The sequence below is a fragment of the Oncorhynchus clarkii genome, chromosome 3 (assembly GCF_045791955.1).
Source record: "Oncorhynchus clarkii lewisi isolate Uvic-CL-2024 chromosome 3, UVic_Ocla_1.0, whole genome shotgun sequence".
In the NCBI taxonomy this organism is placed as follows: Eukaryota; Metazoa; Chordata; class Actinopteri; order Salmoniformes; family Salmonidae; genus Oncorhynchus; species Oncorhynchus clarkii.
The window spans coordinates 11,001,563-11,028,106 of NC_092149.1; the positions used below are offsets into that span (position 1 = coordinate 11,001,563).

General features: G+C 45.1%; 2 protein-coding genes and 2 pseudogenes across 3 annotated transcripts; 3 read left to right on the plus strand and 1 right to left on the minus strand.

Moving 5' to 3' along the window:
- Positions 1–593: 593 nt before the first annotated feature.
- Positions 594–3,707, plus strand: LOC139405596 (serine/threonine-protein kinase Sgk1-like; annotated as a pseudogene).
- Positions 3,708–4,364: 657 nt separating this feature from the next.
- LOC139405708 (putative transmembrane protein 244) lies at positions 4,365–6,226 on the minus strand. Of its 2 annotated transcripts, none has more exons than XM_071148132.1 (6): positions 6,164–6,226; positions 5,587–5,672; positions 5,233–5,312; positions 5,033–5,158; positions 4,696–4,740; positions 4,365–4,558 (listed from the first exon to the last, which is right to left on the minus strand). In XM_071148132.1, exons 1-6 carry the CDS (start codon positions 6,194–6,196, stop codon positions 4,464–4,466), a joined length of 465 nt encoding a protein of 154 aa, XP_071004233.1. In that variant the 5' UTR covers positions 6,197–6,226; the 3' UTR covers positions 4,365–4,463. The 2 variants fall into 2 exon arrangements, with proteins under 2 accessions (XP_071004233.1, XP_071004232.1); XM_071148131.1 differs by having other exon boundaries at positions 4,462–4,554; positions 6,164–6,207.
- Positions 6,227–6,978: 752 nt separating this feature from the next.
- On the plus strand, positions 6,979–21,755 carry LOC139387826 (lethal(3)malignant brain tumor-like protein 4; annotated as a pseudogene).
- A 2,550-nt stretch (positions 21,756–24,305) lies between these two features.
- LOC139405597 (uncharacterized) lies at positions 24,306–25,220 on the plus strand. The gene has a single exon (XM_071148008.1). The coding sequence runs from the start codon at positions 24,306–24,308 to the stop codon at positions 25,080–25,082; it is 777 nt and encodes a 258-aa protein (XP_071004109.1). The 3' UTR covers positions 25,083–25,220.
- The last annotated feature ends 1,324 nt before the right edge of the window (positions 25,221–26,544 follow it).

Below are 26,544 nucleotides of genomic sequence, written 5' to 3' on the forward strand. Positions count from 1 at the left end.
TATTTCTACTTTGTACATTATCCATTGCAAATCTACCATTCCAGTGTTTTACTTGCTATATTGTATTTACTTTGCCACCATGGCCTTTCTTTGCCTTTACCTCCCTTCTCACCTCATTTGCTCACATCTTATATAGACTTGTTTATACTGTATTATTGACTGTATGTTTGTTTTACTCCATGTGTAACTCTGTGTCGTTGTATCTGTCGAACTGCTTTGCTTTATCTTGGCCAGGTCGCAATTGTAAATGAGAACTTGTTCTCAACTTGCCTACCTGGTTAAATAAAGGTGAAATAAATAAATAAAAATAAAACGTCCTGACCTTAGAGATCCACATTTATTCTCTATGTTTGGTTAGGGCAGGGTGTGACTCGGGTAGGAAAATCTGTTTTCTATTTTTTTTTTATTGTTTTGCCGAGTGTGGTTCCCAATCAGAGGCAGCTGTCTATCGTTGTCTCTGATTGGACACCATATATAAATTGTGATTTTCCGTTTAGGTTTTGTGGGGTGTTATTTTCTGTTTAGTGTCTGTGCCTGACGGAACTGTTCGTTTTCGGATTTTTTTTTTTTTGTGTTTCTTGTAAATAAATATCATGAACACTTTCCACGCTGCGCTTTGGTCCACTCTTCTTTCCACCGACGACGAGCGTTACAGTACACCCCACCAAAGAAGGACCAAGCAGCGTGGCCAGGAGGACTGGACAGGGGAGGAAATCCTGGAGGGGGAAGGACCCTGGACACGGGCCGGGGAGTATCGTCGTCCAAGGGAGCAGATGGAGGCAGCGAGAGCGGAACGGCGACTATACGAAGAGTTAGCTCAACGACGGAAGCCCGAGAGGCAGCCCCCGCAATTTCTTTTTGGAGGGGGCACACGGGGAGATTGGCGGAGGTAGGGTTTAGACCTGAGCCAACTCCCCGTGCTTACCGTGGGGAGCATGTGACTGGTCACACACACACACACATTCCACAAAGCAGTAGCATTGTCTGTCCATACATAGCTCTTACAAAGTTTTAGAAGGTTTTCCATTGATAGGAGCGTTGATTCGACAGTACACCCGGGGCGCGCGGGAGTCCCTGTCAGGATTTCGTGGATTAGTGACTTGAGCCCAATGTACACACAATGTTGCCTACAGAGGTGCCTTGGACTCAATTAGGCCTACATCAGAGAGGTCTTTTGACAGGAGCGCGTGTGGGATTGTTGTAAATAGCCTGCCTGCCGAGCGCGCGGTCAGTGGTGCTGAACTCTTCAAACCGCAGCCACCAGAATTAAAGAACATGTAAATTACAACTGTTTTCATATTCTCGTGTTTGAATGCTCGGTGGCCTAACACATTTTCTCACCAACTGCTATAATGCGTTTATTATGGGGTTATAAAGCATTGTCAACAGGTACTTTTAGTCATGTAGTGTATGTGGCCACCTGCTCCTCGACGATCTCATTCCAAAATCATGGACATCAATATGGAGTTGGTCCTGCATTTGCTGCTATAATAGCCTCCACTCTTCTGGGAGACGTTCTACTAGATGTTGGAAAATTTCTGCTGGGACTTGCTTCCATTCAGCCTCAAGAGCATTAGTGAGGTCGGGCACTGATGTTGGGTAATTAGGCCTGGCTCGCAGTCAGCGTTCTAATTCATCCCAAAGGTGTTCAATAGGGTTGAGGTCGGGGCTCTGTGCAGGCCAGTCAAGTTCTTCCACACCGATCTCGACAAACCATTTCTGTATGGACCTCGCTTTGTGCACGGAGGCATTGTCATGCTGAAACAGGAATAGGGCTTTCCTCAAACTGTTGCCACAAAGTTGGAAGCACAGAATTGTCTAGAATGTCATTGTATGCTGTAGTGTTAAGATTTCCCTTTACTAGCACGAAGGGGCCTAGCCTGAACCATGAAACAGCCCCACAACATTATTCCTCCCCCACCAAACTTTACAGTATGCATTGGCGCAGGTAGTGTTCTCCTGGCATCTGCCAAACCCAGATTTGTTTGTTGCACTGCCAGATGGTGAAGCATGATTCATCACTCCAGAGAATGTGTTTCCAAGGCTCCAGAATCCAATGGCGGCGAGCTTTACACCACTCCGGCCGATGCTTGGCATTGGGCATGGTGATCTTATGTTTGTGAGGCTGCTCGGCCATGGAAACCCATTTCATGAAGCTCCTGACGAACAGTTCTTGTGCTGACGTTGCTTCCAGAGGCAGTTTGGAAATCGGTAATGAGTGTTGCAACCGAGGACAGATGATTTTACGTGCACTCGGTGGTCCCGTTCTTTGAGCTTGTGTGGCCTACCACTTCGCGGCTGAGCCGTTGTTGCTCCTAGACGTTTCCACTTCACAATAACAGCCCTTACAGTTGACCGGGGCAGCTCTAGCAGGGCAGAAATTTGACGAACTGACTGGTTGGAAAGGTGGCATCCATTCTATTTCCATTCTATTCTATTTCCATTCAATTATATCCATTATCTATCCCTCTCTCTCTCCCTCCTTCCAGCAGAGCTGTGATGGTAGAGAGGAGTGTGTTGCTGAAGGGACTGCAGCATCCATTCCTGGTGGGGCTCCACTTCTCCTTCCAGACCTCTCACACTCTCTTCTTCGAACTGGACTACATCAATGGAGGAGAGTTGTTCTACCATCTCCAGAGGGAGGGAACCTTCCCAGAGCAACATTCTACTCTGCAGAGATGGCCTCAGCCCTGGGCTACCTCCCCTCCCTCAACATAGTCTACAGGTGCACACACACACACAATGAGAGAGCGCATTTTCCAGTGATTTAACCCTCTGTACCCCCCCTTAGAGACCTGAAGCCAGAGAACATCCTATTGGACAGTGGAGGTCATGTGGTTCTGACGGATTTCATGCTGTGTAAAGAGGGCATGTCTGTGGGTAGGACTATGCAAACCTTCTGTGGAACCCCTGAGTATCTGGCGCCAGAGGTGCTGTTAGGCCACACCTGCTGTGGACTGGTGGGGGCTGGGGAGTGTACTTTGAGATGCATCGTGGACTGGTGAGTTTCTCTTCTCTTTCAGCTACTTTTCAACTAGCATATTCTATCCACTGCACACTTATCTTGCTCCCTATTTCTTTTCTCTCTCTCTGTTCCTCAGCCCCCGTTCTATAGTCGCAGTAAGGCCGAGATGTTTGAGAACATCCTTCACGCCCCCCTGCAGCTCCATAGAAGTGTGTCCCAGTCTGCCCGGACTCTGCTGCAGAGCCTGCTGGAGAGAGACTGTACCAAACGCCTTGGGGGGGACCATGACCTTGTAAGCACCCCCCAGTACCCCACCTGGCACAGTGCTGACACATGCATGCAAGACCACATACACACTCGCACCCATACACACATTGACGTGCTGTCTCATTTTGTTTGTTGACTGAGCTGCAGGGCTACACCTTCTTCCTGTCCATCACCTGGGATGACCTGCTAGCCAGGAAAGTCCCTCCCCCATTCATTCCCAACCTGGTGAGTGTGTTTTTATAGGGGCTATGGGTCAGTTTGGATCTGTGACTACCTGAATGTGTGTCTGGTCACTCGTTCCCTCCCTCTCTCTTTCAGTCTGGTCTGTGTGATGAGGTATTTTGACCCGGAGTTCACGCTTCTTCCAGCCCCCGCCTCCCTCGGTTTGAGTGCCATGTTGGGAGACGTGGCCAATGGAGCCTTCCCAGGGTTCTCCTATATGTCTCCGGCTGAGGTTGGAGTCACAGAGCCCTGATATCATTCTAATATTATTTGTGTGTTGAATAAATTAAAATGCATGTATCAGATTGTTTATATCTCACAGAGAACGGAGGCTCAGGCCAGGTTAGAACCAGTGGTTAAATTAAACCGGAGCTACCTGGAGTCAGCCTCCTGCACCTTGGGTCAAAGGGAGAACCAGGTGGAGCCTAGCTTCATCACATTACGGGTCAAAGAGAAAAGTAGGATAAACTAACGTCAGGGTTGACTATAAGGTGTCGGTCTGGCCTAGTGGTAGCCCCCGGACTATGGAACACATACATCCCTGGTGACATGAGCACGAATCCCGTCTCAGCCCTTCCTCTCTGTATCTGCCTCCCCTCTACACTCCAACTATCAGTGGTACTATCACTGTCCATAAAACAATAGAATACAATAAACATATTTAAACATAAGGGTTGAGGTGCTAGGGTTAGGCTTAAACCAGGATGTGATAAGAAAGTGTGTGTAGATCCAGCCCAGATGTGAGGTTACAGCTGGTTTAATACTTCTAAGATGATAAATTACATGATTAATATTGTCTGACATAAGATTAACATTCAATTACATACTACAGATATGACATAAGAGCTGTTTCCTGGACTCAAAAGCTTGCTCATTGGAGAATCACTTGGCTCAACTTGTTTCTGTTGGACCGGCTTCCCAGACACCAAGTGCAATCAAACAGGAACATTATATTTCCCTCCATTTCCACCGGACTCACTGCAAAGAACTCTAGTCTGTGTGTGTGTACTCAGTAGCTGTTGAAGGTGGGGTAACTCTGGTCACTCTGGCAGGTGAAGTAAGCTATCAGCTGACCGTTACAGATCATCAGAAACAACCCGCTGCCTTCAAACAAAACAACCACACACACACAAAACCATTAAATAAAGAAGAGACAACCAATTTCTTGTCTATAACTCAGAAGGTTTCACACAATAAAACAGAACATGTGTGGGTGAGGTGAAGTGAGGTACAGGTCTTACCAAGGGCCAGCCACCACTGCCATACCAAGGGAAACTCCAACATCACTGAAACACACACATTAAAAACAGGTAATATGCCACACAGAACTAAGGATGGGGAGTGTACATGAAGGGGAATTAAAGAAGACCATGGGATAGGGTCAATATATGTGCCTTGTTCTGGGCCCAGCTGCTTCTCAACTAACCCCACTTCCCATCCTGTCATGATGTCATCAAAGCTGGCCCTGAGCACTCTGCTCAGCCAGCAAGGGATCATTCTGAGTTAAGCCTGTGTGTGTGTGTGTGTGTGTGTGAGTGAGTTCAGGCATGTGTATGCATTTCTGTGTGTGTGTCTCACCCAGGCTGGTGAGCAGTACGTGCAGTAATGTGACTGTGAGAGCGTAGTCCCAGACCCATCTCCTCACCACGGCTGCAAACAGCAGACCACTGCAGAAATAGGTCAACTCCATGGACAGCAGGTTCACTGGAACAACAATATAAGACCTTAACCATATGTAGAGGACATGCACACACACTACCATACACATCTTCACTCACCCAGGTATTTGGAGTTGGACTCCAAATTGGTTGGTTCAGTCTTAAAGTCAAAGGGAATAAGTCCATCAAAGTGATCCAACCTGAATGCAAACAGAAGAGCAGCAGATCAAACAAACAAACAGGATATTCAAAAGAAGGAGCTAGGAGGGAACCAGGGTGGTTGAAACTGACTGTCTTTCCAATCAATGAAAACAGACCAATAGTTGCTGTGTATTCCACGAATCCCTCCCCCTCTCTTCTGTCACCTGGCACCAGGTTTATAGAAGTCACGTGAGGACAGCTCACCGTTCCAGCAAGGTCACTTACCCAATAACCACACGTGCACGCAGAGAGAGGAAAAGAAAAGTGTCGCACCTGAACGCGCCGAAACACACACTCCCAATCATGTAGTAGAGAGAGTAGAATATGACGAGGCATAGCAGCAGGTGCACAAGCACTGTCTGTGGGAGAGAGATCGAGGGAAAGAGAGAAAGAGATTGAGAGATAGTCAGAGTCATTCATCCCAATAATAATATATCACAAATCATAGACCTAGGCTATACTCAAATCAGCCGCCAAGACACTGTAGCAAAGCCGTGACATCACTGTCAACTGAACAGTGGATCATTCAGCAGGTGTAAAAGCTCCCATGGCAGAACTCCAACAGACTCTGCAGGGGATGCGCACTGCGGGGGAGCAGCAGAGGACAGAAGACCTTCATTTGCACAGACTGAGTGATCATTATCTGTTGCATTTGCCATTCACGATAAATTAAATATCAGTCGCTGAATATAAATGATAGGCTGATAGTTTATGTTTCATAGTCGCCAACAACGACACCTGATAATTTCGTATTTTATTATAACAGCGTCCATATCTGACCCACGGCTGCCCGGTTGGCACATAATCCGATTTTTTCTGAGTGAACAATCCGAGTAAACATTCCTCTTACCCTCGTGTCAGCCACTTTACCCCTGAAGGCCATCTCATGGTTTGCATCTGTCGTTCTTCTGATGATGAGAATAATGTATGTGACTGGGCAACTGAGATGCTACAGTGTAATCCGTAAGAAAACAGCATTATACTGCCATCTAGCGGTAGCGACTGGAAAAGCAGGCTTATTTATAGGCGACACTGCCATTGAAGGTCTGCATCTCATGCCAAATAGACTACAGTAGCCTCTTCCAGTCCAATGTTTCACTTGTAATAAGAACAGTAGGGATGTCTTATTAATTAACCCTTAAAATAGCAAAGTCAGAGAGCTTCTATTCCGGACGTCTGGTCTGATTGGGCATAGATAACAAACATGAAAAGGCATCACGTTTTACAATTAAAAAACATTCCGAGTTTATTGGCCTTGTTGTAATCAATACTACGGTCTAACTACTGTAGACCTATTTGGCGTCTGGACTTGACTGTTCTTATTTTTTTTGCTGAATTACTGGTTGGAAGTGTGGCCAAATTCATACAACAGCTAGAAATTGGGATTATGATTAGTCTACTGTAATCTTTCTTTTAACATATGGAGACAATATTGACTGGTGGTGACGTAAAGAGTTATTGACGGCATACAGCGACATGACCACAATGGAAATCGCGCGCCACGCCAAACAGACTCTGCACGCCCCTGCGCTCCGTTTTGATGCTCTCTGAGATTCTGAAATTAAACGAGGGAGAAAGACTAGTCCCAAGGCATGAATACAATATTTAATAAACGATATGTCCACTTTAAGCGTCCGCCTTGCTGTACCTATTGATCATCGATAGTTGTGTGCTCAAGTTTACCGAGATCCAAAGTTGTCAGGCAGCGTTCATTGAACGCATGCGCATTGCATCCACTATCCAGCTCAAAATAAGAGTTAAAACAGAAACGAGGTGAGTTCCATAATTTTCAAACAATATAATCGCTGTTACACATTAAATGTTGCAAATAACAATAGTAATCGATAAAGCATCGTTCGTTTTATAATTTGCACCGGTTCTTATTATTTGTACTGTGATTTAAAACCGTAAAGATAAATCGGAGAGTCAAGTTTCTATTGAAGAAATTAAAAGCAAGCAATTCTATATTTTAGCCTTGAACAAATAAGGCAGTGTAGGGGCGGTTATTTACTTATTCATACCAACTAATGTGGAAGTCCGTTCCTAAGCATTTTCTAACGTTCAAAACATGGAAACTTATTTATGACTGGTTGTCCTTACTTCGCTACACCAAGCCAAAATGCTAGTCCCAGTTCCTAGCCGTCTAGCTACCAGTTTAAATTGAACCGTAGTGACGCTTTGCTAGCCAGAAGCAGTTAGCAAGCTAGCTGGCAGCTAGCTGGCTGACATTCCGAGACAAGGGGAAAGTAAAGAAAATGTCCATGATGAGAGAAAACACTAACCTATGAAATTGCAGGGTATATATTTGGTTTTATTTGACAGACACGGCCCTGCATTATATGTTTCAATAAATAACTTGAGTCATTTACATAGTTTTAACGTGTTGGTGGCCTCTTCCTTTGCTCCGCCATTTTGTATAAGACGAATGCTAATCATGGGCGCACGTACACTTTATTTATGCTCGAATAAATTCGAGGTTTAAACTTGGGAACGTAAACTGACAGCTGTTGAACAGCACACTTGATTGTTTACTTCCCATCCGTATATTTCAGTCAAAAAATATTATTTCTGACCAAACTATAGGGTTGATGCAGCGTCGAGGCGAAAACGTTATATCGTGATCTTGGTTTGATTAAAACACACGTAAATTTGACATTTCTATGCAGAACACATTGTTTTCTTTAAAATCATTGATTATTCTACCATCGCTGTTGTCCGCGTCAATGCAAACAGCCGATTTAATAAGATACTGTTAAAACAAGGAAAAGCTGAACTTGTTCTTTTAACTTGTATTTGACACGAGTCTCACGGTGTTTGTCAATACTTGTGTTCTAGGCCAATCCATGCAGGGGTGCTTGTGCATTTATTTTTTGATATTTAGCTTTAAAAAGTTAAATATTTTCTTGTTTTGCTTCATATAAGTGCATGCATATATTCCACAACAGTCGCCCTCTAGCGGCGATGGGATGCGGTTCTTTAGTACCCGACTTGCACGCGCTGGTTGACTTCTTGCAGATAGCTGTACTTTTTGTGCCAGGGATATTTTTTGAGTACCCCATTTTGGATAATGTCATTTGATTTATTGATTGTTTTTATTAGCTAATTTAAAAAATATACATACACACACACTACATTCATTTGAAAAACTTAACAGGGATTGCTAAATAAAGTCAGTGACTTATTCCCTTTGTGGTCCCTAAAGTACATGGTGGAAAAATATTACAAAGATACAGACATAGATATCTTATATATAATGAAAACAACACATAGATAGACATTTGAGAAAGATCTGTCAAATGGATACAATTTCAGTTTTACTTTGAGAACATACAGACATACCTATTCTAGCCCATATCCCAGCCCATATCCTAGCCCATATCCTAGCCCATATCCTTTCATGAACAAACTCCCACACATCTTGTCTTAACATGAGAGACAGACAGATGTCAATAGGCATGTGGCAGTGTTTCCCCATCCACTGCTGAAGTGGGCGTGCTGTCTTAATTAAAATCAAATGTTATTTGTCTCGTGCATCCTAAACAACAGGTGTAGACTTAACAGTGAAATGCTTACTGATAGTAATAGAAAGTAAAAGTAATAGAAAAAATAAGAACACAAGGAATACATTCACAATGAGTAAGGATAACTTGGCTATATACACGGGGTATCAGTACCGAGTCGATGTGCAGGGGTACGAGGTAATTTGGATGTGACACCTGTATGGTTATTGATTGATTGGGTGTGTTCAAGTAGTAAGGCTAACAAAACTTTGTGTTAACGAGTAAAGTCAGGTGAGGTGCATCTGCGACAACCAAATGTCGGACACTGTAATGGTTAGCTGTGTATCGCAATGTTTTTTACACTGCAAAAATTCAAACCCGAGGCAGACAAAACTCTTTGGCCCTTTAAAATCCTGCTGTATGTAAAATATTGTGGCTATAGCTTGGAAACAAATCAATGTGATTCTGGATGACAACATAATACAGTTTATTTCCACCTATAGGGCTTCTTTCCTAAAGAAATTTGTTTCCTTGCCATGATCCTAACGAGAATCGCGATAGTGGTATCTTCCAGCCCAAGTAATGGTTTTCCAACAGAAAGGCTCAGATCAACATGGCAGTGTCAACATACCTGCTATTGTATGTAAATGTTTTTCTTTTTCTTTACTTTTCTATATCACACACTCACAAACTGAAAACATAACATGTGTACAATTAATTAATTAGAGAGAGGTCTCAAATCACTGTAATTTGTAGCCCCTATAGCTTTAGAATCGCAAAAAAGTTGGTTCCTGTTTCAGTCACGTCTTTGGTCACGTTCACATGGGTCCACCAAAAACATCCTAATGATTGGTTGACAAATAATGCATGGTGCAGTTGGTGAGAGGCAACAGCAGCGACTTCATCAAAAACTGCACAACCTTTGATCACACTCTTTTTGTCAAGTTCAAGCAGTCGACATGTAGGCACAAGTCAAACCATTTTTATCCCCATGTTGCAACCCACTTTGAAAGGCGGTGACCGCCGACTAGACAAAATGTACCCGCTCGAACACGCCCATAGACTGGCTGACTGGACAACAACCTCTCCCTCAACGCGATCAAGACTAAGGAGATGATTGTGGACTTCAGGAAAAGGAGGACCGAGCACGCCCCCACTCTCATCAATGGGGCTGTAGTGGAGCAGGTCGAGAGCTTCAAGTTCCTTGGTGTCCACATCACCAACAAAATAACATGGTCCAAGCACACCAAGACAGTCGTGAAGTGGGTACGACAAAACCTATTCCCCCTCAGGAGACTGAAAAGATTTGGCATGGGTCCTCAGATCCTCAAACGGTTCTACAGCAGCACTGTTTGGTATGGCAACTCCTCTCCCACCGACCGCAAGGCACTACAGAGGATAGTGCATATAGCCCAGTACATCACTGGGGCCAAGCTTCCTGCCATCCAGGACCTCTATACCAGGCGATGTCAGGTGAAGGCCCTAAAAATTGTCAAAGACTCCACCCACCCTAGTCATAGAATGTTCTCTCTGCTACCGCATGGCAAACGGTAACGGAGCGCCAAGTCTAGCTCCAAGAGGCTTGTCAGCAGCTTCTACACCCAAGCCATAAGACTCCTCAACATCTGATCAAATGGCTACCCAGACTATTTACATTGCCCCCCCTCTTTTACGCTCTGTTATCATCTATGCATAATCACTTTATCTCTACCTACATGTACATATTACCTCGACTAACCCCTGTATATAGCCTCGCTGTTGTTATTTTACTGCTGCTCTTTAATTGTTTGTTACTTTTATTTCTTATTCTTATTTTTTGTTGTTGGTATATTTGTTTTTTAAACTGTATTGTTGTTAAGGGCTTCTAAGTAAGCATTTCACTGTAAGGTCTACCTGTTGTATTCGGCGCATGTGACAAATACCATTTTGATTTGATTTTGACTGATGGATTGATTGATGTCAGTGCAGGAGGAGGAGAGCAGGGAGAGATGACTGACACCCCGCCCAGCGATGGCCCCTCCCAGGGGGCAGAGTTTGACATGATGGGCGCTCTGGACTGGCAGGACGGTATCGCCACACTGCCTGGCAGCGACATCAAGGTACTGTGTGTGTGTGTGTGTGTGTGTGTGTGTGTGTGTGGATACTACAGACAGGTAGACTGACTGGTATCTCTCAGTTCCGTATGACAGAGTTTGGAACTTTGGAGATCGTGACAGAGCCAGAGGTCAAAGAGGCAGGGTCAACCCCCCAGAACCCCGCCCAGTCGAAAAGCCCCACCCCTCCACCAGAGGCCCAATCAGAGAGCAGTGCAGCCTCTTCTGCAGCCAAGGAAGTCCAGCCACTTGCACCTAAGGGTAAAGTAAACATATGGTTATGAAGGAGTTATAACATAGTTTTGCCTGTTTATAATACAGGTGTGTAGTATTTAGACTCATAGCTCTGATATATGTCAGCACTGTGTATATTAGCATACTACATACTGGGTGCTCTGCAGATGGGGGCATAGAATTACAAAGCTTCAATATTATTCTGCTCTTTCCCCCAGCTCAAGGCCCCGTGCTTCTGTCTCTAGAGGAGGGTCCCACTGTGGAGGGTCCCATGGCGGAGGAGCCCAGGGTGGAGGCGGGCCCCAGGGCGGAGGTAGGCCCCGAGGCGGAGGCAGGCCCCAGGGTGGAGGTGGGCCCCGAGGCGGAGGCGGGCCCCAGGGCGGAGGCGGGCCCCAGGGCTGCGATGGCTAGCTGTAGGTCGTGTGGGGGCTCCGGTCCACTGGAGAGTTTCCTCCAGGGCAAATACTGCAGCTCCATTTGTGTCCAGCCCTCCAGTGGCAGGTAAACATGTTAGCTGTTCTTACTGTACTGTATTTTAGAAAGCATATTGATAGTAGTAACAGTTAAGACCCAAAACAGTCATCACATGAGCATAGTTCCTAGAATGACCTCTGTTCCGTGTGTGTTTAGGTCATCACCCGGAGAGCGGAGGGAGAGAGAGGGGGGGGGGGGGACTGGGGAAACGAGTGAGGAAGAAGAGGAAGATCTACATGGACTCTGGTGATGAAGAGGAAGACAACCAGGAGGAGGAAGAGGTGATGATAGAAGATGTGGCCAACGCTGGTCCTGAAAAGCATTGTGATGTTGTGTGTGTGGCAGCTCACCTGCCGATGAGTGACTGTCTCTCTCTACAGGACAAGTCCAAGGCTGTCAAAGGGAGGAGAGCTGCTAAGCTGGCCAAGCTAGGTATGTCCTATTATTACACTGAGGGGAGGGAGAGGATGGATAGATGAGAGGATGTTTAGATGAGAGGATGGATAGATGGAGGGATGGATTTGTTGGGAATGACAAGGGTTGGAAAGTTTGTCCAATTAGGTAGACCAGGGGTCAGTGCTACAATCCTGCTGGTTTTCATGTCACTGATTGGCTGATGTAACTGTTTTGTTGTCCCACCCCCAGTGACAGCCCCACCCAATAAGAAGCGACCCTGGAGCTGGCCCTCCTACATGGAGGAGGAGAAGGCTATAGCTGCCCCCCTTAAACTGTTCAAGGAGGTAAGGCACGCACACTTTATCATACTCTCTCTGACACACACAGCTGTACAGACATGTGAAAGAGTGTTATGTGTGTGTGCCTCGCAGCACCAGTCGTTCCCTCAGAGCAGGAATGCCTTCAAAGTGGGGATGAAGTTAGAAGGACTGGACCCCTGTCACCCCTCTCTGTTCTGTGTGCTCAGTGTTGCTGAGGTACGTGTCTAACAGGTCAGACCAATAAGATATAGGAGGAATATCTGCTTTCTAACAACTAACCCTTCGCTTTCCCTCATTTCTTTGCGTTCCTTCCTCTCTGTCTCTTTCTCTCTCTGTCTGTCTCAGATCCAGGGTTATAGGGTAAGGCTTCATTTCGACGGGTATCCAGAGTGCTATGACTTCTGGGTAAATGCTGACACCTGGGATGTGAAGCCGGCGGGCTGGTGTGAGAAGATGGGACACAAGCTGCTACTGCCTAAAGGTACACATACACACACACACACACCCCAGACACAGATACAAACACACCCGACACGCATACACACACACACACACGACACACACACCTCACACACATACACACACACCCCAGACACGGATACAAACACACCAGACACATACACACACACCCGACACACATGCATATTCTACCGACTGTACAATGTTGTGTGTGTAGATAGACAACTTTAACCTTCAACATTTTGTGTGTAGGTTGTAAGGATGGGGAGTTCAACTGGAACATGTATGTAAAGAACTGCCGAGGTCAGCTGGCTCCCAAACACCTCTTCAAGAGCCTCAACACGGTGAGCCTACCTGACAGCCTGTGTGGATCCATTAATAGTGTGTTTGTGTTGTGAATTAGTTGGTGACCTTCGGTCCATTCAAGTAAGTTTGTATATGAACTGTGTGGGTGCATGTGTGTGTAGTCGGTGACTCCGTCAGGGTTCCGTGCGGGTATGAAGCTAGAGGCGGTGGATAAGAAGAACCCATATCTGATCTGCGTAGCGTCCATCGCGGCTGCTGTTGACAACAGACTCCTCATACACTTTGACAACTGGGACGACACCTATGACTACTGGTGTGATGCCAGCAGTCCCTACATCCACCCTGTAGGCTACTGTGAGGAGGCTGAGCTGACCCTCACCACCCCTGCTGGTGAGACACACACAAACATATTTCAACGCTTTATTTGGATACACCATGAAACATTGTATAAGGGTGTGTGTTGTGGTTTCTCCTCTCAGAGTATAAGCACCCGAGGAGTTTTTCCTGGGATAAATACATGGAGGAGACTGGCACACAGGCAGCCCCTGCACGTGCCTTCAAACTGGTAAGACACTCACATTCTCACACACACATAGAGTTGACACTCAAAACATATGACACAAGCAAATTACATTGTTGGTGTTGATTGGGAGGCCTGGGGGAATTTCACATGGAGTTCCCCAGGGCTCTGTTCTGGGTCCACTGACAGTCTTTATTTACAGTGCCTTGCGAAAGTATTCGGCCCCCTTGAACTTTGCGACCTTTTGCCACATTTCAGGCTTCAAACATAAAGATATAAAACTGTATTTTTTTGTGAAGAATCAACAAGTGGGACACAATCATGAAGTGGAACGACATTTATTGGATATTTCAAACTTTTTTTAACAAATCAAAAACTGAAAAATTGGGCGTGCAAAGTTATTCAGCCCCTTTACTTTCAGTGCAGCAAACTCTCTCCAGAAGTTCAGTGAGGATCTCTGAATGATCCAATGTTGACCTAAATGACTAATGATGATAAATACAATCCACCTGTGTGTAATCAAGTCTCCGTATAAATGCACCTGCACTGTGATAGTCTCAGAGGTCCGTCAAAAGCGCAGAGAGCATCATGAAGAACAAGGAACACACCAGGCAGGTCCGAGATACTGTTGTGAAGAAGTTTAAAGCCGGATTTGGATACAAAAAGATTTCCCAAGCTTTAAACATCCCAAGGAGCACTGTGCAAGCAATAATATTGAAATGGAAGGAGTATCAGACCACTGCAAATCTACCAAGACCTGGCCGTCCCTCTAAACTTTCAGCTCATACAAGGAAAAGACTGATCAGAGATGCAGCCAAGAGGCCCATGATCACTCTGGATGAACTGCAGAGATCTACAGCTGAGGTGGGAGACTCTGTCCATAGGACAACAATCAGTCGTATATTGCACAAATCTGGCCTTTATGGAAGAGTGGCAAGAAGAAAGCCATTTCTTAAAGATATCCATAAAAAGTGTTGTTTAAAGTTTGCCACAAGCCACCTGGGAGACACACCAAACATGTGGAAGAAGGTGCTCTGGTCAGATGAAACCAAAATTGAACTTTTTGGCAACAATGCAAAACGTTAAGTTTGGCGTAAAAGCAACACAGCTCATCACCCTGAACACACCACCCCCACTGTCCAACATGGTGGTGGCAGCATCATGGTTTGCGCCTGCTTTTCTTCAGCAGGGACAGGGAAGATGGTTAAAATTGATGGGAAGATGGATGGAGCCAAATACAGGACCATTCTGGAAGAAAACCTGATGGAGTCTGCAAAAGACCTGAGACTGGGACGAAAATTTGTCTTCCAACAAGACAATGATCCAAAACATAAAGCAAAATCTACAATGGAATGGTTCAAAAATAAACATATCCAGGTGTTAGAATGGCCAAGTCAAAGTCCAGACCTGAATCCAATCGAGAATCTGTGGAAAGAACTGAAAACTGCTGTTCACAAATGCTCTCCATCCAACCACACTGAGCTCGAGCTGTTTTGCAAGGAGGAATGGGGAAAAAATTCAGTCTCTCGATGTGCAAAACTGATAGAGACATACCCCAAGCGACTTACAGCTGTAATCGCAGCAAAAGGTGGCGCTACAAAGTATTAACTTAAGGGGGCTGAATAATTTTGCACGCCCAATTTTTCAGTTTTTGATTTGTTAAAAAAGTTTGAAATATCCAATAAATGTCGTTCCACTTCATGATTGTGTCCCACTTGTTGTTGATTCTTCACAAAAAAATACAGTTTTATATCTTTATGTTTGAAGCCTGAAATGTGGCAAAAGGTCGCAAAGTTCAAGGGGGCCGAATACTTTCGCAAGGCACTGTATGTCAGCTACACCCATTACAAAACATGTATATTAATCCATCTGTATCAGCTGATGTTAACTCTTGAATGTGTCCTGTAGCGTCCGTGCCATGGGTTCCAGGCTGGAATGAAGCTGGAAGCTGTCGATAAGAGGAATCCCATGCTCATCCGCGTAGCAACCATCGCAGAGGTGGAGGACCACCGACTGAGGGTATGCTGTGTGTGAGAGTGCATATGATTATTGTGGAGTAGTGTGTGTGTAACTCTCCGTCTTTCTCAGATCCATTTTGATGGCTGGAGTGAGGAGTACGACTACTGGGTGGATGCTGACTGCCCAGACCTGCACCCTGTGGGCTGGTGTCAGAAGACTAGTCATCCCCTACAACACCCCTCCAATGGTGAGACACACACGCACACACTTCCAAAAAATTGACATGGTTATAACTTTGCTAAAACCTACTAATATTTCCCAATCTGTTTATGTGTGTATGTGTGTCTCTGTGTGTAGTATTAACTCTGCGGTGTGTTTCAGGCTCCACTGATATGCTGGTCCTCCCAGGGCAGGGCTGTCCTACCCCAGGATGCAATGGGGTAGGTCACATCCGAGGACCCCGCTACGGAACCCACTACACGTCAGTAACAAACACACACACTAACTGTCAAAAAAGTTTGAATCAAAACACGTCATACAATGACTTGTGATCTGTGTGCTGTAATCTGTGAGTAAGGTGATGTGTGTTCCTGTTCTGAACTTGTGTGTGTAGGGGGGTGAGCTGTCCGTACTCGGAGATGAACCTGAACAGGGAGGGCCAGGTACCAGACCGTCTGAGTGGAGAACGACCTATGACCCTGAGTGGGCCTCATCACCGTGGGCGACGCCCAGACCCTCCTCCACACACCCAGACAAACAGCCCCACCACACCGGAGCAGCCCGAGCCTGCAGACGACTCCCCTCAGACCAGGTATGTGTGGAACATGTAACAGAAGGGGTTTGGAAGAGCTTCCATGACTTTGTTTGTTATCTGACTGCAAATAAAGTCTGGAGTTGTGGACTTGTTTCCATGGTAACAGTTGTTTCTATGGTAGTATAACTAGGAGGCCGACGGTTGACGAGGGCGAACAATCCAGGTGCAGCAGTCAGAGTGAGCCACCAGGGGGCTCCACTGAGCCCATCAACGACGGAGCCAAGGCCAAGAGGTAGCACACACACTCCACTCTATCCTACCAAACTCTAGAATGCATGATGGAGCAGAGTGTTTGTTGTTGGTTTACTAAGAGAGTACAATGCCTTCACAAAGTATTCACACCCCTTGACTTATTCCACATTTTGTGTTACAGCCTGAATTCAAAATGGATTAAATTGATTTTTTTTCTCACCCATTTGCACATCTAATGACAAAGTGAAAACACGATTCTAGAAATGTTAGCACATTTTTTGGCAATTAATACAGAAATGTCTCATTTACATAAGTATTCACACCCGAGTCAATACTTTGTAGAAGCACCTTTGGCAGCGATTACAGCTGTGAGTCTTTCTGGGTAAGTCTCTAAGAGCTTTCCATACCTTCCACACTTGCCCATTATTCTTTGCAAAATTCTTCAAGCTCTGTCAAATTGGTTGTTGATCATCGCTAGACAACCATTTTCAGGTCTTGCCATAGATTTTCAAGTAGATTTAAGTAAAATCTGGAACTCGGCCTCAGGAAATTTCCCTGTATTCTTGGTAAGCAACTTCAGTGTAGATTTGGCTTTGTTGTTTTAGGTTATTGTCCTGCTGAAAGGTGAATTCATCTCCCAGTGTCTGGTGGAAAGCAGACTGAACCAGGTTTTCCTCTAGGATTTTGCCTGTGCTTATCTCCATTAGGTTTAATTTTTAATTTTCCTTAATGAATAAAAGCATACCCTTAACATGCTGCTTGAAATATGGAGAGTGGTACTCCCTAATATGTTGTATTGGATTTGCCCACAAACATAACATGTTGTATTCAAGACATAAAGTTAATTGCTTTGTCACATTTTTTGCAGTACTACTTTAGTGCCTTGTTGCAAACAGAATGCATGTTTTGGAATATTTTATATTCTGTAAAGGCTTCCTTCCTTTACTCTCAGTATGGTTAGTATTGTGGAATAACTACAGTGTTGTTGATCCATCCTTCTACCACAGCCATTAAACTCTGTAACTGTTTTAAAGTCACCATTGGCCTCATGGTGAAATCCTTGAGCAGTTTCCTTCCTCTCCGGCAACTGAGTTAGAAAGAACGGCTGTATCTTTGTAGTGACTGGGTGTATTGATGCACCATCCAAAGTGTAATTAATAACTTCACCATGCTCAAAGGGATATTCAATGTCTATTTTTTTTATTTATTTTTACCCATCTACCCATAGGTGACCTTCTTTGCGAGGCATTGGAAAACCTCCCTGGATTTGTGGTTGAATCTGTGTTTGAAATTCACTACTCGACTGAGGGACCTTACAGATAATTGTATTTGTGGGGTACAGAGATGTTAAACACTATTATTGCACTCAGTGAGTCCATACAACTTATTATGTGATTTGTTAAGCACATTTTTACTCCTGAACTTATTGACTCGAGACATTTCAGCTTTTCATTTTTAATTAGTAATTCAAAATAAAATAAAAACATAATTCCACTTTGACATTATGGGGTATTGTGTGTCGGCCAGTGACAAAACACAGCTCTAATTAATTCATTTTAAATTCAGCCTGTAACACAACAAAATGTGGAAAGATTTGTGGGGTGTGAATACTTTCTGAAGGCGCTGTATGTTGTCTTTCAACAGGTCTGCTCCAGTCCCAAAGTATCTGAAGCTGCACGTCGTCAAGCAGGAGAGTGGAGATGGGAAAGGTAGAGGTTCTGCTCTCAGAAATAGAGAATGAGTGTAACGCTGTGTGGATTATATATTGTCTGTGCATGTCTATTGAAGATATTTACAGCTAATTTCTCCTCCCTCTCCCCCAGACTCCCTGTCTCTCCAGCAGGCGCTCCATGAGTCAGTGTTCTCCCCGGGTGGCTCCTCCTCTCCCCCTCACAGGGTGGCTCTGTGCTGGGACAAACACTGCCAGCTGCTCCCTGAGGTCCTGGGCCTCACAGCTAAGAGAGTTGCAACCTGGACCGCCGACGAGGTCAGACATGCACACATAAACACATAGGCAATACAAACATGTACAGGCGCTCTACGTATACTGTACAAACTCACATATTGTGCAAAACACATACATTACACATACACCCAATACAATAGCTTTATGTATCCTATTGCATTTTAATCGTGTGTGTGTGTGTCTTAATGTTTGTTTCCCTGTGGGTCAGGTGGCCAGTTTTGTCAAAGGGCTCCCAGGCTGCAAAGAGCATGCTGCCACCTTCAGGACAGAGGTAAGAGCTACCATTTAAAAACCCAACTTTGTGAATCACAATAGTCACACACACTCCTCTCATCTGCTGCTCCTGGTTGGTGTATCCTATGACAATTCAACCAAGTCAAATTCAATTCTGCCATTGACATTCAAACACTCACACACACGTTCTGTGTTGAAGCTTATTTTGTGTCTCTGTGTATCGCTCCAGCAAATGGATGGAGAGGCCTTCCTGCTTCTCACCCAAGCAGACATAGTCAAGATCCTGTCAATCAAACTAGGCCCTGCCCTCAAGATATACAACGCCATACTCATGCTGAAGAACGCTGATGAGGAGTGAGACGCCCCCTGACGCTTCATTTCCTCCCACACCCGACCGCTGAATAGTCTAGAGAAGTTTAATCTCCTTTCTTTGCCTCCTCACCTTATCCTCTTTGGTCTTCATCTGCACTGATCTGAGGCCGTAGGATAGGTCAGAGCAACGTAATGGATGGCCACCAGGAATCTGCTTTCAGCTATCCTGTTCTTCCACATCAGTGTAGAGGAGTAGAGAGAATGTACCTGGTGTCAGTGTAGAGGAGTAGAGAGGATGTACCTGGTGTCAGTATAGAGGAGTAGAGAGGATGCACCTGGTGTCAGTGTAGAGGAGTAGAGAGGATGTACCTGGTGTCAGTATAGAGGAGTAGAGAGGATGTACCTGGTGTCAGTGTAGAGGAGTAGAGAGGATGTACCTGGTGTCAGTGTAGAGAGGATGTACCTGGTGTCAGTGTAGAGGAGTAGAGAGGATGTACCTGGTGTCAGTGTAGAGAGGATGTACTTGGTGTCAGTGTAGAGGAGTAGAGAGGATACAGAGAGGATGTACCTGGTGTCAGTATAGAGGAGTAGAGAGGATGTACCTGGTGTCAGTATAGAGGAGTAGAGAGGATGTACCTGGTGTCAGTGTAGAGGAGTAGAGAGGATGTACCTGGTGTCAGTGTAGAGAGGATGTACTTGGTGTCAGTGTAGAGGAGTAGAGAGGATGTACCTGTGGTGTCTGTTGGAAGATCTTAATTGCATACTCCTCGCGTCCTCTCCTCGTCTCCTTCTTAAAACCCATTGGATGAGAAAGCCAGAGAAGTGAGGACGCGAGGAGTATGCAATTGAGATCTTACCTGTCAGACAGACATCACAGTCAACCCAAGAAAGTGTTTTATACCATAACATAGCAACAATTATAATTTAAAGGGGCAATTATGAGTTGAAACAATAACAACGCCGTAACCTCACCACTGTTTTGGCCAAAAGCTGAGGGATGGATGGGGCTGGAGAAATGTTACCGCTCTCAAATTCATAGGCAGAACTATGTATACAAGGACTGACCATCAAAATTATGTTTTGAGGCTATACAGTGTTTGTTTACATTTACTTTGTTTACTAACATTGAAGATGAACAAGCTTATATTTGGTGTTTTGGGGTTCTGATAGGGTACGACAGTTGAACTAAGCTCATGAGGCATTTATAAGATATTCTTCCAGAATCAAAAATGTATGTAGCAACTGCAGATTGCCCCATGAACCTAAATGTTTTTCTGAGTGAGTAAGAAATGAGCAGTGGGCACCTTTAAAGTTCAGGCATCTTTAAAGTATTGATATTGAATTCAATTTTAAGGTAGACTCAGTGAAATGACGTTGCCACGAGCAGCTCCACAGATATTGAGATGAGTGAGATGCAGGACCTCACACACAGTGTCTGCGGAACAGGAGGCTGGTGGCCCTTTAATTGGGGAAAACGGGCTCATAGTAACGGCTGGAACGGAATCAATGGAATGGTATTGGTTTCCATGTGTTTGATAGCATTGCATTCACTCCATTCCAGACATTACTATGAGCCGTCCTCCCCTCAGATGTGGATGGGTTCGCTTCACACTGTTCCCTGGCCTGGCTACCGGGAATCAAAACAGCGGAGAAGTTAAGCCTCACGCTTTAACGCTCGTAGTTGTTGTGGGAATTGATCCACAATGCTGTTTACTTTCAGCATCTACGTCATATCGCTGCGTCCACCTTTAATATTATAATTTTTTAAGTAATAATGGTTGAGGAAATGGTGCTCAGCCCTGAGCACATGGAACCAGATTAGTCCATACATGTTTTTACTTGAATACTTGTTGATTTCTTATTTATTGTTGTGAAAGAAACTCACCATGTAGTTTACCTCTCTGTCAGATGGATACATTCCTCTACGTGTCCAGGGCAGGAAGAGGTTGGCACACTCAAGGCTTGGGTGGAGGGAGAGGATTGAAGTGTGTGTGTGTGTGTGTGTGTGTGTGTGTGTGTGTGTGTGCCAGTCAGTCAGTCAGATGTTTATTTAAAAGGGTGAATGTTATAGCATTGGAACTTTAAGGAAAGCTGGACTTCAGGACTAATTCAACTGAAGAGAGATGTTTTTCTATGTACCTGCTTTAGAGCCAATGGTAAAACACTAATGAAATTGGAACGTAAAGAAAGAAAGACAAAATTCATCAATTTGTTCTGAATGAATATTGTTTCCTGTTTCATTGATCTTTGTGTACACAGTGTAAATAGTGTATTATAGCTCTGGGGTTGTGACACCCTGCATCCCTATAGGAAGTGGTTATTTGGAAGCTTATGCAAATCAATACCAATCTTTTCCAAGAAATTAAAAATGTATTTTTTTTCATTGAACTGAGGAATTCATCTTTTAAAGCTTTAGTGAAATTTTGTAAACAATTTTTTTTGTCAATCTCCGTGCGATACCTTGGAAGTGTGTTGCAATGAGCTTAAATGTGTTTATCAACAATATAGTTTATATTCAAAACCGGGATTTCTGTATTTTAATTTAAGGGGCATTGATAAGTGCTGTTGACTTGTGAGATGGTGTGAGTGGTGTAGGTGCATGTTGGCTTGTGTTTGCTGGAATGTGTGAGTGGAGTGGAATGGAATAAATGAAATGCAGTCTCTGGGGTTGTATATTCTTCTAATGTGCATACTGCCTGAGGGCTTGGTTATCCACTCTTCTGATCTGTTAACCACACTGATCTGTGGTCATCATTACCTTGTGTCAGTGATGTCTGTATCATGTCTCAGATTCACAGGAACTGACACCACACCTGTCCTGTCTACGGATACACCTGGTTATGTCATAAGCCTTTCTCCATCCCGACCCACACCAATCTATTTATCAATCTCTCTTCTCCTCCCTTCATCCCCCCATTATGCTGCTATACTAACTAATAATAACTACTAGGATCACTGTGGGACTGGCCCAAACCAGCCAACGAATCCCACGACCCCTCACAACCAGACACAGCTTATCTTGCTAACACACACACACAGTCTGGTTTAACTATCCTTGTGGGTACCAAACAATTGATTCCCATTCAAAAATCTATTTTCCCTAACCTTAACCCCCTAGACCTAATCCCTAATTCTAACTGTAAACCCTAAACCTAAAGTATCATTTTTTTCCTTGTGGGGTCCAGCAAAATGACCCTAGTTGGGATATTAAAACCAAAAAAACACTCACAGAGCGTAATGCTCTGGCTTACTGCTTCTGAAACATCGAACTATTCCAAAAAGAAAAGTGTGCGCATAGTATAGAGTCAAGTCAAAAGGCAACTGAAACATTTAGGCATATTTACTCATCGGGAATTTATGAGGACCAAGATCTCGCATGCGCCGTAGTAGCCTACTCGCCGCTTTAAACCAAGGCTGGACAGATGTTAAGCAGCCTGGTTGAGGGGTGAGCCTGGTTGAGGGGTGAAACTCCGGGAAAACATTTTAAAGAGGGAGCTGAAGAGTCAACGCTGACCATATTAATGTAGGGACAAAATAAATAACGGGCATCATGTTGAGAAAATAGTTCCAGATATGGCAGGAGCGACGCGGAAATGTCCACAACCGAACAACAGCCAAATCGAGGCAAGTAACCATTATCGGAACGTTCTCAAAAATCAGAGCGCAGCACATGAAAAGCAAGTGTTACTTGTTCATTTTAGTTTGTATTTGGTCAATAGTGTTGACTTACTTTTTAAAACATTCAGACATCCCCAATGTCAAAAAGGCTTTAGCGTCAGATAACCATAAATTAAAAGATTGCCGTTACATTGCATCCAGAATCGGGCAACGCAACTCCGCTCTCGAGAAAAGTTGTCAAGGGTCTGCTACAATGTTGCACAAGTTCAACCCTTCGATTAACGTTTTTGACTGGTGTTAATGTCATAATTTATATAATATTATGTAAAATCTACAATTTCTGAACTTGTTGTAATCTTACTAAAGGTCTCGTTTTTTGCATTCATGTTCCTTGTTTAAGTGACGGAATGATTGAATGTTATGTTCAAGGAAAGCCCCAAATCAGACAAAATTACTTTATGTGAAATCTAATAGAAGCTACATCTGGGACTTGGTCAATTGAGAGTTACCACTGGGACCATATATTATCAATTTAGTTCAGAATTGGACGCCATTTATATGTCAGTCTTGACAGTGCTTTATTTTATTGTTTACATAGGCTATTGTTGAATATTTAGTTCGAGTTGAAATGTGACGGCTACAGTGAACGGGCTTGTGTACAGGGTAATCTAGCGAGGAGTTTAGAAGGAGGCGCGAGAGACTCACATACTGCATCTCATTAACTCCTGGGGTTCTTATCACCTCTGTTATTTCCTGTTGTTTACAAAGTCAACTCTCAACAATCCCTCTCACTCCACCCCACCCTTTTCCCCTTGTCTTTTTTGTCTTCCTCTGATTTAACCCCTTTCTCTTCCCCCTTACCTCTCTCCTGTCCTCACCCTCTCTCCTGTCCTCATCTTCTCTCTCTCTCCTGTCCTCGCCCTCCCTCTCTCTCCTGTCCTCATCTTCTCTCTCCTGTCCTCGTCCCCTCTCTCTCCTGTCCTCATCTTCTCTCTCTCTCCTGTCCCCTTTCTCTCTCCTGTCCTCGTCCTCTCTCTCTCCTGTCCTCGACCCCACTCTCTTTTGTCCTCTCTCTCTCTCTCTCTCCTGTCCTCTTTCCTGTTCTCGTCCTCTTTCTCTCTCTCCTGTCCTCCCTCTTTCTCCTGTCCTTGTCCACTTTCTTCTGTCCTCATCCTCTCTCCTGTCCTCATCCTCCCTCTTTCTCCTGTCCTCACCCTCCCTCTCTCCCTCCTGTCCTCGTCCTCTCTCCCTCTTTCTCCTGTCCTCATCCTCTCTCCCTCTTTCTCCTGTGCTCGTCCTCCCCTCCCTCCCTCTCTCTCCTGTCCGCGTCCTCTCTCTCCTGTCCGCGTCCTCTCTCTCCTGTCCGCGTCCTCTCTCTCCTGTCCTCGTCCTCTCTCTTTCTCCTGTCCTCATCCTCCCTCTTTCTCCTGTCCTCATCCTCCCTCTTTTTCCTGTCCTCATCCTCTCTCTGTCTATCCTGTCTTTGTCCTCGCTTTCTCTCCTGTCCTCATCCTCTCTCTCTCTCTCCTGTCCTCATCCTCTCTCTCTCTCTCTCTCCTGTACTTGTCCTCTGTCTATCCAGTCTGTGGTAGAGGATGACAGCAGAGGGGTCCACTGGAGCGGTCAACGCCGTCTGCACCCAAGACTCCTCCCACTCACCTAAAACAACCTGCCCACAAACCACATGGCCCTGCCCACAGAAGGATGAGCTCGAAGTCAGACTCCACCTCCGCTCCCCTCCTGGGGCGTGGCTACTAGCGGGCGTTGTCGTGGTGATGGTGGGAATGTTTGTGGCCGTGGCCGGGTACGCTAGCTCCACCGCGCGAATGAAACTGCTTGGCCCTGTCGTGATGGGCATCGGCCTGTTCATCTTCATCTGTGCTGGAACCCTGCTGTATGAGAACCGGGACCGCGAGAACCGAGAGCGTGAGAACCTTGAGAACCCTGAGGAGCAGGGGAAACACAAACACAAGAAAACAAGGGAATGGCGCCGGGAGAACCGTGATTATGAGGATGTGGAACAGGGGAACCAGAGAGAGCCCTCGGACAGACCCTCCCCTCTCCCTGAGGAGTGCCCGCCCCCCCTGCCTCCCAGAGTGCCTAGACAGGAGGGGTCAGAGTTGAACGTTCTCTCTGTGGGGGCGCTGAGCTCACTGCTACCAGGGGAGGGACAGGGGCGTGAAGAGAGAGTCAGAGAGGTGGGGGGTAAAGGGGGGTCAACCCTGCTGACCAGAGTCCTGCACCACCAGGACCCCCCCTCCTCCTGTCCCTCCCCAGCCCCCTCCTCTGTGTACTCTGACTCCTGTAACTCCAGTGAGATCAACTATAACGTTCAGACAGGCTCCCCTATCCACTCTATTCTCCAACTCTGAGATACTACTGTACTCACATCTGTACACGCTTTTCTAAATAAATGCACCACATATTTCTCCATCTCTCTCTGTGGTTTCTATAGGCTGTAGATGCAGTGGAGTGTGTTGGGCATCTCTCTCTACCCCTCTAGGACGGGCAGGGCCAGGGGGAGACAGGGCTAGGTGACGTCAGCTAGTTGTTGTGTAGTAAAGTCTCTCTCAGGGGTGTTTGACTGTATTTGGGCTTAGGGGAGGATTCCACTGCAGACAGTGACTGTGGTGCCATCCTGAATGATGCACGTACACACACTAAATACGGCCAGACATTCCACTATGGAACAGGCTGCTTTGGAGAACTTTGATTCATGATGTCGTTTTAACTGTAACTCAAAGTTTTTATCTAATATTAGTGACTCTGTTTGTCATGGCTGTTCTCCTATAGGGTTTCTGTTTACACACACCCAAACTTGGCTCAAGAGATGGACGGAAATCATAGCAATGAAAACAAAGTTAATGCCTCTCATAGTTGGCTGTTGGCTGTCTACATTACTCTTTACTTGAGTTAGATGTTACTACCCACTGGCCAATAACTGGTAGAATCCACGTTGTTCCACTTCATTTCAACAAAACATTTGCAAAAAGTCATCAACGTAAGGCAATTGCGTCATTTTCCCAACTTTTAACCCAAATTCAATGTCATTGTGAATTTGTTTTGTGACTTCACGTTGAATTCACTTTAGCTGACAACTCTAGCAAATGTGCCCAGTCTGTTTGCAGTGCATATATGAAGTATATCTTTGCAGTGTGTATGCAGCAAACCTTTGGTCTTTAAGGTACACAAAACCATTAGGATGTTAGACTGGGTATAATTGAATAGAGCCCACAGACACAGATGCAGTAAAAGGGGGGAGGAGGAGGGAGAGATGAAGGGGAGAGAGGGAGGGGTGAATTTAATTGTCCTGAGTGTTCTCCTCCAGCCTTCAATTACACTGTGGAACCAACCAAGGGTTTTTTATTGGTATTTCAGGACTGCAGAGTATTTCCTCTGTTGTTCAGACACATGCTGGGATAATGCCATTGAGATTAGTGAGGAACGCCAAGACTGCCTTGCCCTTCACGGCCAGACACATCTACACAACACAGGCACAACACACACACACACACACAACCGCATGCATGCTTTCACACATGCTAAACCTCTCACACCTCGTACTGCTTTTGAACCCATTAACCCCTGTTCACCACCAGTGACACTACCAGGGATAGACCAGTACTTGGTTTCTCATTTCTGACTATGCTAAAACTAGGAAGTGTGTGTTTTTGTGAGTTTAATGCAGCAGCTGAATTATGTGGTCAGTCAGTGTTTGATTGCTGGACTGTAATCCTGAACATCAGATTAAATTCACATGTAATCCCTGCCTGACCCTAACACTTACTCTCACAATGCTCCACCTATGGCCTCTCATAACACGCACACACCCTC

Coding starts and splice junctions, on each gene's coding strand:
- LOC139405708 (XM_071148132.1), bottom strand. CDS start 6,196: ATGGCCTTCAGGGGTAAAGTGGCTGACACGAGG. Junction 5,313..5,586: donor GTGTGTTTCGGCGCGTTCAG/GTGCGACACTTT, acceptor GTTTGCATTCAG/GTTGGATCACTTTGATGGAC. Junction 5,159..5,232: donor GTCCAACTCCAAATACCTGG/GTGAGTGAAGAT, acceptor TTGTTGTTCCAG/TGAACCTGCTGTCCATGGAG.
- LOC139405597 (XM_071148008.1), top strand. CDS start 24,306: ATGACAGCAGAGGGGTCCACTGGAGCGGTCAACGCCGTCTGCACCCAA.